General features: G+C 28.8%; 1 protein-coding gene across 1 annotated transcript; it reads left to right on the top strand.

Moving 5' to 3' along the window:
• Positions 1-3,237: 3,237 nt before the first annotated feature.
• Positions 3,238-17,638, top strand: LOC123305023 (protein takeout-like). The gene is made up of 6 exons (XM_044886622.1): positions 3,238-3,441; positions 9,669-9,764; positions 9,823-9,964; positions 16,167-16,300; positions 16,522-16,671; positions 17,341-17,638. Exons 1-6 carry the CDS (start codon positions 3,357-3,359, stop codon positions 17,490-17,492), a joined length of 759 nt encoding a protein of 252 aa, XP_044742557.1. The 5' UTR covers positions 3,238-3,356; the 3' UTR covers positions 17,493-17,638.
• Positions 17,639-18,095: the final 457 nt, after the last annotated feature.

Raw genomic sequence — 18,095 nt, 5'->3', positions numbered from 1 at the left:
CTGCCTTGGTTTTCGAAATTTTGAAAGCTAAATAATTAAACAAAATTTTTAATTTTCGGCACATTGAAAATTAATCCAGACATTGAAAAATTTTACTCTTACTTTTCGTCTTATAAGATATAAGATATGGATAGATTCGGCTGAAATTGAATTCTGTTTATCTTGTGTGGAACCAAATTATTGGTTTTAAATTCGCGTAGCAGAAAGCCATGGAGAAAATTTTAAAATTACAAAGTTAGTCTCTATAAAAATTATCGAATATTAACTATCATGTGGTGATTAATACCAAATTAATTAATTTTAATTCGAATTATTAGTAGATTAAATATTTCTAAGATGCTGTACTAAGACACTTAAAAAAAATTATTTCTAATTTACACAATAAGAACTAAAAAATTAATGGATAAGTTTTTAAAAAATGCATTATTATTTTCAATATAAATTTAATATTGCATATTCGTGGTTTTCTTTCCACTTCATTAGTTTGTACAATTTCAACATTTTTATTTTCTATTTTTTTCTAGGACTGTTTTAACTCCTTGACATATTCGACACCTCTTACTACAAAATCTAAATAGCGAGGTTAGTAAGTATAAGATAATAAAGAGAATTATGATTTATTTATGTATTTGTGAATCAACTTTAAATTAAAAAGTTTAAATTCATAATGCAAAACTGATGCTGCCTTGGTACAGTTCATAATACAGTTCATAATAAAGAATTATTGATTCATTAACGGGTTGCTTATTCCTGCCTCTATAGAATGCATATAAACGTATCCTGGTATTTGTAGCGCCGAAAATTCAATTATCATATTGTCGTTTGAAGATTGGTACGTTTGTCTTCAAAAAAAAAAAATGAAAATTTAATCCTAGCGACGTGAATTTAACCATCGTGTGCGAGTGTCAAATTTCAGGAGGTCAAGTTTTTCAAATTTGTGTTTGAATTTTCGTATGTAGAGAATAAATTTTTGCCCACTCTTTATGATAAAAGAAAGCCATTGACAATATAATTGGTACAAAAAAATAGTAGATCGTTGGAAACCGTCGAAAGGGTTGAAAATGCAATTTTTATATTATGAAACAATTTTTGAACTTTTTCAATAGTTGCAAACCATCTGCCATTTGTTTGCCCATCTTGCGCTATCAATGGCTTTGCTTTAACATAAAAAAGATATAGACAAATAAGCATCGTCGAAATACGAGGATCAAAAAGAAAAATTTTTCTTTATTAGCAAATTTCATTTACCTATCTATACTACCAAATGGCAGACAAATAGAATTCGATGGATTTTACATCCTTATGGGCTGACGTTATATTTAGTAAATGCCTTTATATGACTTTTAAAGTAAGAAATTTGATTAAAATTAGATAAAAATAAATTTTTCTTGATATTAGAAAATCTCAGAGATATATCAATTGAATTAGTCACATAGTAAATCATAAGATTAATATTTGTAACCCCCGAACTAAAAAAAAGGGGTGTTATAAGTTTGACCGCTATGTGCGTATGTGTGTGTGTGTCTGTGTGTGTGTGTGTGTCTGTCAGTGGCATCGTAGCGCCTAAACTGATTAATCGATTATAATTTTTTTGGATTCGTTTGAAAGGTAATTTAACGGAGAGTGTTCTTAGCTATGTTTCAAGTGCAAGTTTAAAGTTCCGTGCTCGAAAAAAATTAAAAAACTGACGACGATCTTCAAAATACTTTTGGGAAAGCCTATTAACTCAATTGGGTTGCCGGTATGCTCACCACATCCATAACGATTGGTAAATTATCTGAACTCTGAAGAAAATGAGCTTCATAAAATGATAAAATAAATTATTATAATACATCGGTATTAAACAGAAAAATTATAAATATGCAAGCTATTTGTATAAGCAGTTTTTAAAAAAAGTTTGACAATATAAGTTATAAAAATTATTTATTTTGGTTTGAAGTTCGGTAATTTTAAATATATAAAAATGTAACATTTTTTCATTTAATAGGCCCCACATTCTTGGCAAACGAATTTATATTAATCATGATTTTGACAAGCGTTGTATGTATCTGATAAAACAGTATCATCATATCAAATTTGAGCACGTTTCGGGTATTAAATTTTCGATTACAACAAAAAATTCTTTTTACTAAAATCAGCTTAGCTAATGAAATTGGCCTATTTGGAGCTAAACTGTACGTGGTATATTATTGTACAGAGCATTCTTAAATATTTTGTATGATTAATTTTATCTTTTTAACCGATTTCAAACAAAACTCAGTTACCTCAGAACAATGGACTGGGTGAACCGATTTTGATGATTCTTTATCTATTTGAAAGCTGGTCCTTCCCGTGTGGTCCCATTTAGATTTGGTTCAGTTCTGACAACGGCTCTATGAGAGAGCCATAAAAGTCTTCAATTTGCATTAAGTATGCACGACAAGAGGACGAATAACTGAATATCACACCAACCGATTTCGATGATTCTTTTTTTAGTGACAAATAAGTTAGTGTACTTCAGATTCACTAAAAATCACAAAATAAATAAAACTTTTAACAAAAAGAAAACCGACTTCAAAAGAAAAGCTTTTCCAAAACAACTTAATATGCACTAAAAAGTAAAAAAATAACGATAATATAATGTAGCTAAAATTTTTGTTATTTTTGGAGTCGGTCTCAGCCAAGGTAATGTAGCAAACTGTTCTGTTCAGATCAAACTGTTCAGATTTGTTTCCTTGGCTCACACCGACTCCAAAAATAACAATTATTTTAGCTACATTAAATTATCATTATGTTTTTTCTTTTTAGTGCATATTAAATTGTTTTGGAAAAGTTTTTCTTTTGAAATCGGTTTTCTTTTTGTTAAAAGTTTTTTTTAATCTTGTTTTTGATTTAACGTGTTAAATTTACTTGTTACTATAATCGCGAATAAATAGTAACACTTAGGTGATTTTATCGCATATTGAAAAATATTACATTGTAAATATTACATATTGTATTGAATATAATACGAATCTAACTAAAATAATAATAAGAATCCACTCTATCTCTCTTATAAATGATTGTATACTGTTCTACTCTTTATTTTACCGAGGTCATTTAATTATACATATTATAAAGCCTTTAAAATATAGCGAAGAAAACTTATACGCTTCGAGGAGGGTATAAATACATCTTGTTGCAATTTGTCACAAAAGACTTCGTTTTTTGTATCCTTTCGCGTATGTAATAATAATATAGGCACATTTTTTTTGCCGAAAAAAAATAGTGTGCCGAATTAAAATAATTCTTTTAGCTGTGATTAATTAATTGCACAGATTAATAGTGTGATTGGATTTAATTTAACTTTAACTCATAATTTTTTTTAATTTTAAAAAATGAATTTTGTAATCGATAAGTCGTGTTTATTTTCTGTGATTTTTTTCATTGTGGTGGTAAACGTTTGTAAATCAAGAGAAATTCGTAAGTGTAGAATTATTATTGTTTAATTGAAATTTCTTTGATAAAAATTAAAGAATTGGTTTTATTTATTGATTAACTTTATTTTTTTTATATATTCCTAAATTTTTATTTTTAAAATACAATCCGAAAACATTGATATTTAATGCTTAATTATGAATACCAATGTTTCTAAAAACATAAATAAGTATAAAGGTAGAAGGTAGTGTAAGATTATTATGAAAAGTAAGAAAAGGTCCAAGTTTCTCCAAAATAAAAATAAAAAGCTTTTGAATAAAATTTGTATCCATCGTTATGAAAACCAGGTGATAATTATTTTGTCAACTACAAACAACCGTATTTATCTTTTATTAAAATAAATATTTTAAAAATCTTTTAGATTTTTTTAGAAAATTGAATACCTTTTGTGACTTATTGTGATAATTAAACCACATTATATGTGAGATAGTTCTCGGTAATGGACGCAACATTTTCTTTCAAAATACCGGAAAACTTTTAATTTGGTGAAATACATAAATTCATATACCCTTGGCTTTTAGTGTAAAAAGAAATAAATTTAATTAGCAGACAAAATTCGCCAAGCAAAAAATGTTGATTCATTTACTGCATCTATCACTCCAATGGAAACGTGCTGAATTCATTAGATGGGCATTTTTGAGATTCATATATTAAATTAGACATTTTTCATCTTTTATTTTTGAAAATTTTGATTGCTCGTTTTTATGACTCGTGAAATATGATGTTCCTGGTGTATATTATTAGTTGCTGTTCAAAACAATCCTGATGTCATTTAGGAAACACTTGTTTAAGTATTGCAAATAAATATTATAGTAGCTTTATTGCTTGGGCATACAATTCTTTGAACACTCTGTCTAATAACGTAAAATTATTTATTTTATTATCTCATTAAAATTCAATAATTTGACAATTTGAAAAAGTTGTTATTTTTAGGTATTATTATTATTATTATTGATAGAAAGGACTGACCTTGACCGTATTTTAATTTGAACTTAAAAGAATAATATTTTGATTATTTAAAACATATTATAATAACAAAAGTAATTAAATTTTATGAATTAACTTCTTTCATTCATAAATTTCTTATTTAATTATTTATTATTTTATTATTTGCGTTAACCTGCTTTTAAATAATGCAAAATATATTATAAATTTATAATTAACAGATTTGAAAATTTTAAAAATTTTGTTTTGAATTTAAATCAATTAATATACCAAATCGGAAAAATAAGAAAATCATATAATTCGAATTCGAAACATTGATTTTCAATATATAAGCTGATTGAATAACGCATTAGCAAAATTCGGGCAAGGATTTTTTGGGTCAAACGGTACAAAATAGTTCATATCAACGATATTTTCATTTTCGAGATACAGGGTAAAAAGAAAAATATGATAACGCAAGGAATGTGAAAATAGTTTTTTTGGAAAAAAAAGATCATATTAAATAATGGTTAAAGATTTTTCATCAGAAAAATTTTCTGATTTTCATCAGATTTTTGTCAGAAAAATAATTTTCATTATCAGATTATTGTGTACCACTCTACTTCTCGGAAATAAAAAGAGTTACACCATCATAGGTATATATGAAATGTTGTCCTCTTTGATGAAAGAAACCAATGTCCGAAGTTTGATAATGTATTATTGAATCATTTTAGCTATTTTATCGAGGCCAATTTTTTTGACTTTAAAGTGTGTTTTGGAGTTTAATAGTACAATTAAATTGATTCAAATTTGTATTTTCGCTAAATATGTTATAAGTTATTTTAAATCAGAATTAAAAGATCGAACTACTTAAATTAAATTGCGTGCTTTAAAAATGTACTTTTTTTTAAATGTTTAAATAATTTCTGAAAACGTACGCATTTCTTCAAGTTTTGAGATTTAAAAATCTCAAAAATAACAAAATTAGGCCATAAAAATAATTAATATTTAATTTGGACCAATTAATATTCAGAGTGATTCCTTTGGGTGATAATTTTAACGGCTAATAGCTCGTTTTGTAGTAAACCGCAATCAAAAAGTGAGTTAAATAAACAAAAGTTGCCGATTTGGATGGGGTAAATGTTTTGACATTAGATTGAAACTAATTCTTCGGGTTTCTTTCATAGCTTATTTATATCCTAAACAGTAAGAGAGAGGGAAACACTTTAAATTTGAAAGTTGGTCTCATAAAAAAAACTGACATTTTTATTCGAAACAATTTTTTTCGAAAAAACGTCAGGTTTCGTAGGAAATGCTCCTTAAAATTTATAATAAAAACATTAAATACGCAAAAATTCTTTAGCCAAACTTGTCAAGAGTCATAAAGGATATTCGCCTGTCCATAACTTTGATCTATACAATTATCGAACTTTAAGCGTATTTGTTTTCGATTAAATGCAATGATAATATATTTTTAAGTCGCATTTCCTCCTAATGCTAACGTTTTTCGAAAAAATGTTTTAAACAAAAATTGTTAGTCTTTTTATGAGCATGATCTTTCTAATTTAAAAAAGTTATTCTATATTTTACCGTTTAAAATCTAAATAGGCTATTAAAGCAACCCGAAGAACTAGGTCCAATCTGATGTCAGATCATGTTGCTCTCCATCAAACTGTCAATTTTTGTTTTAGTTATTTTTTTATCGACTAACTACAAAACGAGCTATTAGCCGTTATAGCTTAAAATGACCCACCCTGTATATAGTACTAAACAATTTCCCATGCCAATTAATTCAATTTCTGAAATATTATACATTGGTTAAGTAATTTTCATTCGATATTTCAGTGAAAATTTGGATAATTATTAAAAATTCAGAAAAGAAGAAAACAAGATCAGTAGTTTACATAGCATAGCGACTTCAACAGTCGGGACCCATTAACAATCTATTCCAATCGTCCCAAAAATAATGAGCCCCAACGGTTAAAGACGCTATGTAAACTTTTCAGTAATTATTATGACACAGTCGGTTTTTTTATTTTTTTTAATTTATTGTTTTTATTAGTTAGAATTTTCGAATATCGACTAAATGTTACCCCAATTAACATGGTATTCATTGATATCTCTCTTTCTGGCGCAGTCGAGTAATTTTTATAATTGTGATATAGCCAGTGTCACTCCCAAAATAAAGATGACTTTAACAACACTTCCATCTTAAAGCTAAAATCCAACCAAGACGTTTAGACTACAGAGCGTGCCAAAGAAATGCCAAGCCTTGGCATATGTGGTCGGTGTGATTTTGTAGCTTCAATCGAACCTATTTTTTTTTAAATATTTATAATATTTTTATATATTTTCAAATTTATTACAAATGTATTGTTAAAAACAAATGATATAAATTTTGAAGGGCATATGCGACTCGATTGACACCAACAGCGTGTAGGCTGATACTCTGATCTATTATATAAAAATTTAATTGATGCTGTTTGTTTTCTCACAACTCAACGTACGTAATTACGATCTTAACTAAAAGATATAAATATAGAGTACATGTTCTAAGAATTTATCACTTAATAATTTAATTTTATAAATTAGAATAATTTATGCAAAATGTAAATTATATGGAAATTGTTTATTTAGGGAAATGAATATTTGTTTTTTTCTAATAAAATTTAAATTACGTTGAATCACTAAGTTGAATGACGTTAAACAAAAAAGTGGTTAGGTGTGTGTAAAAGCTAACTTCAATAATTATGACTCGGAAAAATTATTAATTCGTGATTTTTTTCTCAGAATCTCAGAATTTCTCCGTCTATTCATCCATTGGGCGCTACAGCCCGGGGTTGGCTTTGGCCTCTTCGACCACTACCCTCCAGATTTCTCGGTCCTTGAGAGCGTATCCCCGTCCTGTGACTCGCATCATCTTCAGCTCGTCGATAACTTGGGAAAACCATCTGAGCCGAGGCCTGCCTCTTCTTCGTGTGGCGTACACTTTGGCAGGCAATATTTTCTTGGACATCTTTCCTTTATCCAATCTTTGCACATGTCTGAACCATCTGAGCCTCTGTGATTTAATGAACTTCACAATATCTTCTCCCGTCAGAATCTCTTCAATTTCCCTGTTGGTTCGGATGCGCCATTCTTCCTCACTCACTCGGATTGCCCCATATATCCTTCTTATGATCTTTCGTTCAAACACAGAATTTCTCAGCAAATGATTAAAAATGGGATGGAAATAATAATGATAAATTCTTCGAATTTTCCAGTTTATGAAAATTTTCCATTTTTATTTTTTATTCTGCTACTTGGTTGAAAGGGTTAAATTTTGTGTACAACCAAACGGGATCGAGTTAGCCAATGTTTGATTTTTTGGCTTTGTAGCTTTAATTCTCCGTAAAAATCTCTCAAGAGGTTCAGTTAAAGTGAGTCTTCTCACGTTGAGTCTTTGTTGAAATTTCATTTTCATCTCCCAGTTTTCATGAATGATTAGAAAAATATATAATTTAGAATAAAACAACGTATCTTTCCAAATGAATTGGAAATGATGATTTGTAAAAATTTCAAGTAAATTAGGAGTGAAAGAGATATGCTGTTTACTCAATTAAATTTTATGGAAATATAAAAATAATCATATATCATAAGTGCTTTCAACTTCTCCATACAAATTTTCCGCTACTTTGCTTTAATATATTTTACTTAAGACTTAGCATCTTCATTTAAAAATAGTTTTTTCAAGTGATAATTTATTCAAAACTTAACTTACACGTAAATATTTAAGAATAAAATTGAAACTCAAGGTTTATTATAGCGAAGAAAAATTATCTTTAAATCGTAATAGACAAGTATCCTATTTAGATTTTTTTTAAATTGTATTTCGATTCATCCTGATGCTTTAACAGTCAACTATCGATCCAAAACACATACTTATGTCCCGAAAATCCCTTGTATTCGATACCATAAACAAAATACAGGCATAATAAATGTATTTAATAGGATTATGGTGGGAGTGCAGAGTATATTCAACTTGTTTACAAAAGCATATTTTATTTCACTAAATAAAGTCACATATTATCTATAAGTACTAAGTTTATACCATTTAATTGACTTTAAACTTTATGAATTTATATTAATCACGAGGATAGTAAATGGCAAATATGTAAAAAAAAACCCGAATTAATAATTTTCGATTTAAAGTCGATTATTTATGTATACAATATACAGTGTGTCTCCGGATAGAGGTAATAGGTAGGTATACTTTTAAATTGTCTTATTTTGCATTTTAAGAAAAAATGTCATTCTTTATAAAAATTTTGTTTTCTCTGAAAAGTATATAGGAATAAAAAAAACTTCTACATAATGTTCTTTCTCTACATAATGTACAGGGTAGCCAAAAATTTGGTATCACGATTTTTTTTTTGTTAACTACCCATTCTTTTATAGCTTGACAAAATGTTAGCTAAGAAAAGTTGCTCGAAATTATCAATTATGACTCAAGATGACTGAATTACCAGAAGACCTTTCCAACTTTGACAATTCCATTTTTAGTGAACGTATATCCGCGAAAATAATTTTTCTTCTTAATTTTTTAACCTAGTCCACAAAAAAATACATCTCGAATAGTATTTGTTAAGAGATTTATTATTATTTTCTTTGCCACGTTTTATTATAATTGCAACTTTTGCTCAAATAAAAAATGTTACTGTAATTAAAGTACACGGATCTTCTTGATATTTTGTTTAGTCATAATTGTTATTTGCGAGCAACTTTTCTGAAAAACATTATGCCAACATACTTTCCAGAATAAGCAAATTTTTTTATAAAGAAAAACTTTTTCTCTTAAAATAAAAAATTAAAAAATTAACAAGTATAGTTACCTGTATCCGGGAACACTCTACATATACTTATGGGTAAAAACCGAAAAACCGAGCATAGTTTTTTAAAAGAACTGCCGAGCTTGAATTTTTAAAATTTTATCGCAATCTTAAAAATTTTAGACCATATTACATATACGTGATATAGTTCACCAGGTATTATATTTTTAATATTTTGTACGTCGTTATGGGTGGTCTTAATCTTTTCATTTTTCGAAAATTTTCGAAATTTCCTGGTTCATAATCTTTTATGGGGTTTCAAAAATTTTATTGCTCTATAATATTAAAATTGATTAATAACCATTGTATATTATCATAGGAAGATATAATTCAGTAAATGTAAAATATTTCTAGGTATCTCTCTGTTGATCGGCACTTTCTTTTCAACCCTAATTAATATTCTGAAATTTCTCATTACAGCTGAATTCTTGCATATATGTAAAAATACAGGCGATGCTGCACAAGAAGAATGTATTGGTCAATCAGCAATGTTCTTAAGGACATACTTAGCAAAAGGTATTCAAAAATTTTAATTCCATAATTTCTTTCGACTAATGTAAATATTTGTACCTAGGAATTCCTGAATATAATCTTCCAAGTTTAGAACCATTATATATGGATGAATTAATAGCATCGGAAAATAGCGCGGGTTTAAAAATTACAGCGAATAAAGTAAAAGCATATGGGGCTAGTGATTTTTATGTGTCCAAAGTAAAGTAAGTATTCATTTTTAAATTTTTTGTAGAAAAAAAAATTTCTATCAGTTTTAACGACTAATATAAACAGATAATGATTATTATAAACAAGATTGGCTTAATATTTTAAATAGTTTTTTATCACACTCTCTAGATTTTTTTATATAGAAATATCCAATTGAAAAAGATAACCTATATAATTCATCACTTTTTCAGCCAATTTTGGACAGTAAAATAATAATTAAAAGCCCGATGACCTAGGATTTTTTTTTGATTTTTGAAAACTTGTATGTATCAAAAAATCTTAATATATATATTTCTTGTGTGTGTGTGTATGTGACTGAACTCCTCCTAGACGGCTGGACCGATTTCGATGAAATTTTTTGTGTGAGGTCAAGGGGATTGGAGAATGGTTTAGATTTACCATTCGGTCCACTACAACTGTTTTTGAGGGCTCCGTACCAAAAAAATGAAATTTCATTAAATGGTGGGAGCGCATATAAATCATATCACATTATGTATACTATGTGTACTATGTATTTTTAATAGTATTCAGGTATTGTCAATAGGCATTTATTAGAGCCATATGCGAGCGCAGCGAGCTCTACTATCAAAGGTCAGGCCAAAGGTCGAAGGTCAGGCCACTCCAATAAATAGGAGTTAAATTGGGGTTTAGCGGGATGGGTTTAGCGGACAGGCTAAACGTAGTATAGGTATTCATGAATTGGAGTTACTTTAGATTTTTTGCTTCAGTCAATTCTGTAGCAAAAATGCTGTATCTTGGAGTCAGTAACATTATTATACACAACGCGATAAAAACTATTCTAGCTATGGTTTATACTTTGATGCACATATGGATTCATTCGATAGGGGGTTGTTTGAAGACCTTAAATATGATTTTGCGTATTCGGGAAATGAACCCTTTCGCCGCCATCTTGGCAATGACTTTTCTTACGTTTTGGTCTATATCTTGCCTTTTATTCATTCAAATTTGATGATTTTGATGTCGTTGGACAGGCCTGAGTTTTATCTCCAAACCCTTTTCTATGAAAGGCTAAAATTTTGATCCACATTTATTAGCCGCAATGTAATTTGTTTTTAATAAAATTTCTGGGGAACAGAGAGTTTTGTGAAGTAATAGAATCAGAATGTAACGTAAATATGAAAATTAATTATACAATTTTTATTGTTTTGTAAATATCATAGTAGGTGCTAAAAACTGAATTTATTTTTGTTTTGATACAGCAATTCAAATACTATTAATTATTAATTTATAAAGTAAATCCATTAAATAAATTCCTTCAATAAACATTAATCATTAAAATATTGGTATATTGATACTTTTAATATTTATTATCTATGATTTTCATGGTTATAAAAATTATTTATTGATTGTTGTAGAAAAACAATAGCGGCCATGATTTTAGTAGACAATTATTGTCAATTATATTTTATTTTAAAATTTATTGTAAATATGTGTTGTGTGTTTATAAAATCAATTTACCTACTCTAGCAAGGATAAATAGTTTTTTTAAGGATATTATGTTCCTTTTTGAAATGTTACATATTAGAATCGAGCCCGTTTTGATCAAAATTGCGAATGGATAAAAGTACCTTTCTAAGGAGTGTCTCTTCGAGGTGAGGAAAAAAACAATTGGAAATTTTTAAGCGCAAAGTTTTAATTAAACATGGAAATTTCGCTTGAGTCTAGCTTTGAACAGAGGGATCAAATCCAAAAAGTGTTCGGACAAAAGTTGTAGTCGAGTACATACGCATCAATTACCAAGACGGGGAAATTTGAAAGGTCATGGGGTCCAGATGTGGTCAATTATGCCCATTCTGACAATTTTTTTGCATTTTTTCGAATTGAGCCTAAATATAATATATATGCCGAGAAAGATAATGTCATTTCAAGGTCATAAGGCCCAGATGGCCATATTTTTCCCGGTATATATATTATTTTTAGAGTTAACCACCTTTAAACCACCATTTAGAAAAAATACTTTAAAAAAACGGTAAAAATGGGCATTATGGGTAATATCTGGGCCACATGACTCTCAAATGACTTTTCGCTGGCGGTAAATTGATGTGTATGTACTACTATGGTTTTGGGAGCTGGAAATGGCAATAGTTAAAAAATCAAAATCAAGGTGTAACATAAACACCATTATCTTTCTCGGCATATATATTATTTTTAGACTCAACCCCCTATTGTAAAAAAAATAATTCAAAAAAATGGAAAAATGGGCATAATTGACCATATCTAGACCCCATGATCTTGAAACATCTTGGAAATTGGTGCGTATGTACTCTAGCTACAACTTGTAGCTGAAAGCTTTTATAATCTGATCCCTCTGTTCAGACCTAGACTCAAGAAAACCGAAATTTCCATGTTTAATTCAAATTTTACGCTTAAAAATGCCCATATTGTTTTTTCCTCACCTCGGGGAGCAAAGTAACAAAAATTCGTGGTCATTGCACCAAATAACATCTTAGAAAAGTAATTTCCAATTACAAACTACGTTAGCTCAAACTCCTTTCGTTTTCCGTTTCTCGATCTCCCGGTTTATTGATCAAATATGTTGTTGATAAACATTAGTTTAACTTCCTTCAATATCTTTATAAATGTAGTAGTAATATTCATAGGAGTACCCAGACATTGGCTCAAGAAGAAAAAAAGCTTGGTTAGCAATTATAACCAGGTGCCATAGAGGGGGAATCCATGGTAATTTTAAGGTCCTCATATATAAAAATGTCATTTTGAAGAACGTCAATATGAGCTTGCAGCTATTTTTGTATGAGTTCATCAAATTACTCGCTCATAATAAGAAAATCTCACCGAATTATCTTAATCTTTAAGTAGAAGGCTTATCCTATCAATTGAATACCGCTAATCTGATTTAATGCCACTAACAGCCAACTAATTAACAGCCAGTTAACAATTGATGAAATTCTCTCTGCAAAACCTGCAAGAATATAATATTAAACATGTATAAAAAATTACCTTTCCTTTATCATACAGCCTACTCAATAATTGTAATATCTCGCGATTATGGCAAGCATGTGATTTAGAAAAAAGGAGTGGTTATTATCACGAAATATGCATGTCACAATTAATTAAGATGGTGGATCCTAAAGATTTAAAAAAATTGAATAATCATAGTAATTTGTAAAAAAAAAAATGTATTGCAAAACTGCAATTTTGAATTCATAAATACCTACTAATAGTTCGTAATTAGATATTAAAATATTTATTAAATAAAAATATTGAACAATATCATGGGTACTACATACTGCAATTATCTATATTTCAACTACAAGAAACCTGTTAAGCAATTAACAGTAAAACAAAAGATTTATTAATTTTAACAAAATAACTGTCTTAAAAAATAGTAAAATATTCTCAAACTTGAACATTACTGCATTTAGTGTCTGTAAGTGGTATAAGACCTCTGCTTGGGTTCTTTTAATCTCTCTAGCTACCGAAATCAAGTTTTAAACTACTAACTCAAGTCTTAATCCAAATCAAGCACTAAATACGTCTCAGCTAAGTTAAGCCTGTGACACATTCCCGGATTGTCGAACCGTGGCGAACAAGTATTTTTTATAAAATGTGAAGCTTTGACTAGTGTCTGGTAATTTAGTATTCCTTTAGCTTGCCGGCTTTTACGTTCGCTGTTAGTGTGAATGCTCGGAGAACTATTAAAATCAAATGTTTTAGAACTGCAACCTTCTATTGAAAAGTTAAACAATAAATCTTTAAATTAGTAAAAAAAATTTATCTTTATTTCAATGTACTAAAAATATGATCCCTTGCAATTTTTGATCCGTCAATACGTTCCACTTTGCTTATATTGTCCTTTGGCCTGCGAGTATCTTACACTGTATAGTTTCTTCTAAAAATAAGGGATAGTATACAGTTTCGCAACCATCTCGTTGCAATTTAAAATATATGAAGTAAGAAGAGTTTTTATGGACGTTCTTATGTATATAACAAAGAGGAAATGTACTGTGTGGGGTGCGTATCGTATGTGTACAACTTCAAGTGATGTACCTGCAAGTGATGAGACTGACCGGCTGTGTTTATATATACACATATACAACTACAGATCAAATGATATGATTACGCGCGCATCACACACAATAGATTTTCTGAAAACTCTTTCTTTTCCTTTCTTATACATAAGAACGTCCAAATAAAAACTCTGGGCTGATCGATTTTCTCAAGTTCAGTTTCACCAGTGACGGTACAAACAAAGTACGAGAAAATAAAGTAATACAATTCATGTGACGTCTAGTGATTAATTAAAAGTTATCATTTTAAACTTGTCGCTGAAGGTATTGTTGATCTAAGATGTAAAACACAGTTTTAATTTTAAGTTGTACTTCAAAAAGCTTTCATGCTTATGATCAAGGTCTTTTAGATTAAAACTAGGGTAAACTTCTATACTAATCATCTTCTGATCTCTGGCCTCTGTTCTGAGAAAATCACTAGTTCGGAACTTTTTGAACAGACCATATATTGTCAATTAACCCTTTTTGACAGAGATTATTTTTTTGTTCAAATTATATTTTTTGTTCATTTTGATTTTTCTTAAAATTAAATAGAATTCTACGATTTTCTGGCAAATATAAAAGACCATGTTCCTCATACATGCATTTAAAACTTTTCATAGAAATCTTAGTTGTAAAGATATTATTCACTTGACAGTGATCAACGTTTATTCAAGAAAATTGTATATTATTATTTCAATTGTATGTACAATATATTATAAATAATATAGAATTTTCGTGCCGGAAAAACATTAAGCTATTATTTAATAAGATTATAGCTAGTTATAGCTCTTACTAGACAATACATACTTTTGTTTATCATCAAATTAGGAAATGCATACTTTTATTTTTATTGAAATAAGAAAACGTTCACTTCCGATTATTTGTTGGGTCGACTTACTGAATTCTCAATGCCAATAATAACTATTATTTCAAAGAACAAATACATTAAAAAATGCTTATGTAAATTCATGATCAAATAAATTGAACATTTTTGAATGGATTATTGATAAACGGAGATTGAGTGTCATTACATTTCTGAAAGCGATAATATTCCATTCTCGAAGATCGAATTTAAAATCTTTTTCCAAAAAAAAATGACTATAAGGCAACAATATTTGGATTGTTTTAAACGTTATCATCACTATGATAACGTTTGAACGTACGTTAGGACTTTAGTTTGAAAATTTTAGTTCTACGATTTTCTTCTATAATATATGAAAGTAGAGATGGTTTCTAGGTGAGAGAAAGGATGTATGAAACAAAAAAGTCGTTTCTTTCTAGCATTTTTTGTTTCTGGATTATTGATGAGCAAGGTCAAGCTTGGAACTTGTCCCTCTTCTTGGAATCTTGCAACCATCTTGTTTTTTTACTTAATCGCAAATGTTTATTTGTAACATGCACTTAGGTATTTTATTTTGAAAAGAAGTTAGTTTACCATTTCAGCAAAAATAAAGTTTAGGTAACCTGCCACTTCAAAATTTTCGAATTTCTATTTACAAGGCCGTTATGAGGTTTTTAGGTTTTTGTTCTTGTAAATTTGATTGAAATTGCAGCGATCTTAAATATATGAATCATTCACTGGTTAGTTTTCTGATTTTCTGATGATGTGATGCAATACTCACTTAATGGTAAATGTTAAGGAAATTAATGTTAAGGAAACTTTTTTGTTTATTTTTAAATTTCAATTTTAGAAGTTCTAATAATAAAGTAATTTATACAAAATCTTAATGTTTTGATCAATTTCACAAACATCATGTTAAAAAAAAATGTCATCATGCAATAGTCTCGCAAGTCTCTTGGGGCATTTCTCCTTATGTAATCAGCATATACCGAATTATAATATTCACAAAAAATGGTCTATATACCACCATAAAAGATGATCAATAACTGCTTTCAAAATAACCATCACAACACGATTTACAATCCTGAGTCGGTCCAAAATATGATTGTTGCAATTATTTCGTTGCCAACCAGTCTGTACTGATTTATCAGCTTGACAAATCGGGCTAATGGAAGTCGAAATTTAATTGGGTTCTCGATTCAAAATGGTGTAGACATAGCGCTCGCGAGTATCATTGATCCGAAAATATTCATTATCAGATTAAAAAATTATTTAAAAAATTTATGTTAATTACGAAAGTTTCATTTTCAATCGTTTATGTTTTAGAGTCAATAACGAGAAGCAAACTTACGTTGGTGATGTAGATCTCCCACATTTGTATATTGAGGCTGATTATGGACTTGATGGCCGTATTTTACTTATTCCTATTCGTGGTAGTGGTCCATTATTTGGAAATTTAAGTAAGTATAGCCTTAAAAAGTATTCATTAAATTTTCGTTAAAATCGATTTGTGTTGAATACCTATTTAATAGTATTAAGCGTAAGTAACCGACGGACGACCTTTTATCAAACACAGAAATTATATTCGAAATTATTGCGTATTTTCATGAGGAACATGCAATAGACAAACTGTTACCTTAATAAATCGAAAGATTAAATTTAAAAAATTTTTTTTTTTTAGCAAATTGTAAAGGGCGAGTTTCAGTTCAAGGTGAATTATATGAACTAGATGGAGTAACAAAAATACGTTTTACATCATTAAATTTGAAAATTAAAGTTGGAAATGGTAACATTAAATTGGAAAATTTATTTGGCGGTGAAAAGGTCTTAGGTTGGTAATTTTCAAAAATAAAATATAGAGAATAAAAATTATCTATGTTTCAAAAAAAATTTTCGAATCGAAAAATCGGCTTAAATAAAAAAATCATTTTATTAGTCCGTCAGCTCATTACAGAAAAGCATAATCAATTTTTTACAGCCTGCCCTTATTATTTTATAAATTTTTCTGTTGCTTGCAGCTGTATAACTGTTCTCTATCATTGGCAGACTGTAAAAAATTGATTATATTTTTCTGTTACGAGCTGACAGGCTATATGATTGTATTTGCCACCATAATATTGTAATTTTCGTCAGATTGTAAATTAACTAGTAAAATTGTAAATTCGATTTCCAAAAAAGGGCCTCTAGCCACTCCTGCCTGTGATTACTCGACCCAGATCAACTAAACATAACGCAATAAGTTGATTTTCATTAATAGTGGAGTTAACGCTGATTTGAGTAACTTTTTGTTATCAGTTTCCAATATGACGGAAGTCAGAATATTACGTTGACATATTCATAAACACAACGATATCCAAGATGTCAACTACATTGGTATTATTTTGCTCCCTTTACGCTTAGCGTAAAACCACAATAGTTTGCATTTTTTATGGGCCTGGAACAAAACTTGCTAAAAAGAAAATTATTGTACAAAAATTTTTAATATGATTTTATATTCTAGGTGATGTTGTAAATGGCGCTATAAATTCCAATTTTGATGCATTTTTAAAAGAGTTATTACCTGTAATTGAAAAAGCATTATCAAAAGTATTTTTAGATATTGCGAATAATGTGGTGGAACCATTTACGTACGATCAGCTATTTCCAAAGTAATATTTTAGGAATTATTGATACCATAAAAGTATTACATAAAAACATTTCCGTCCAATTAATATACATTTTCATATTAATATTACACAAAAAAAAAAAATGTTATTTGTGGATTACTTTTAATTCGAAAAATTCTGTTAACACTATTGTACAAAAATAAAACAAATTGTGATACTTTGTTTGAGATATTATTTCTTATACCGAAGTCCTACGGAGACCTTTTATGAAGAAAAAAAATTTATGATATTCAAAATGTTTCTTCCATTACGTAAATAATTTATTTTACTCAAGTAGATTATATATTCATTAAGTTTGCGAAATCTACACCCTCATATTACGTTAGTTTCTCGTACTTATTGTACGATTAATTATTAGCATATTTGCCGAAATGCTGGATGTGTAACCTCCTATGTGAAAAAATGAATGCCACTTCGACGGTCAATTATCCAGTCACTATCGTTTTCTGCACCTCAAAAATTAACATTTACCTGGAAGTAACGCCTTCCTATAAAACATGTTATATTTATAATGAAGGATGAATCATAAACAATATAATTTTGGTTTTCTGGCCCTGACAACAATATAATCTTAGTATAAAGTTCAACC

Source organism: Chrysoperla carnea, chromosome 1 (genome assembly GCF_905475395.1).
Source record: "Chrysoperla carnea chromosome 1, inChrCarn1.1, whole genome shotgun sequence".
Lineage (NCBI taxonomy): Eukaryota > Metazoa > Arthropoda > Insecta > Neuroptera > Chrysopidae > Chrysoperla > Chrysoperla carnea.
The sequence above is the reverse complement of the archived record's forward strand: the minus strand, read 5'-3'. Positions and strand labels throughout refer to the sequence as shown.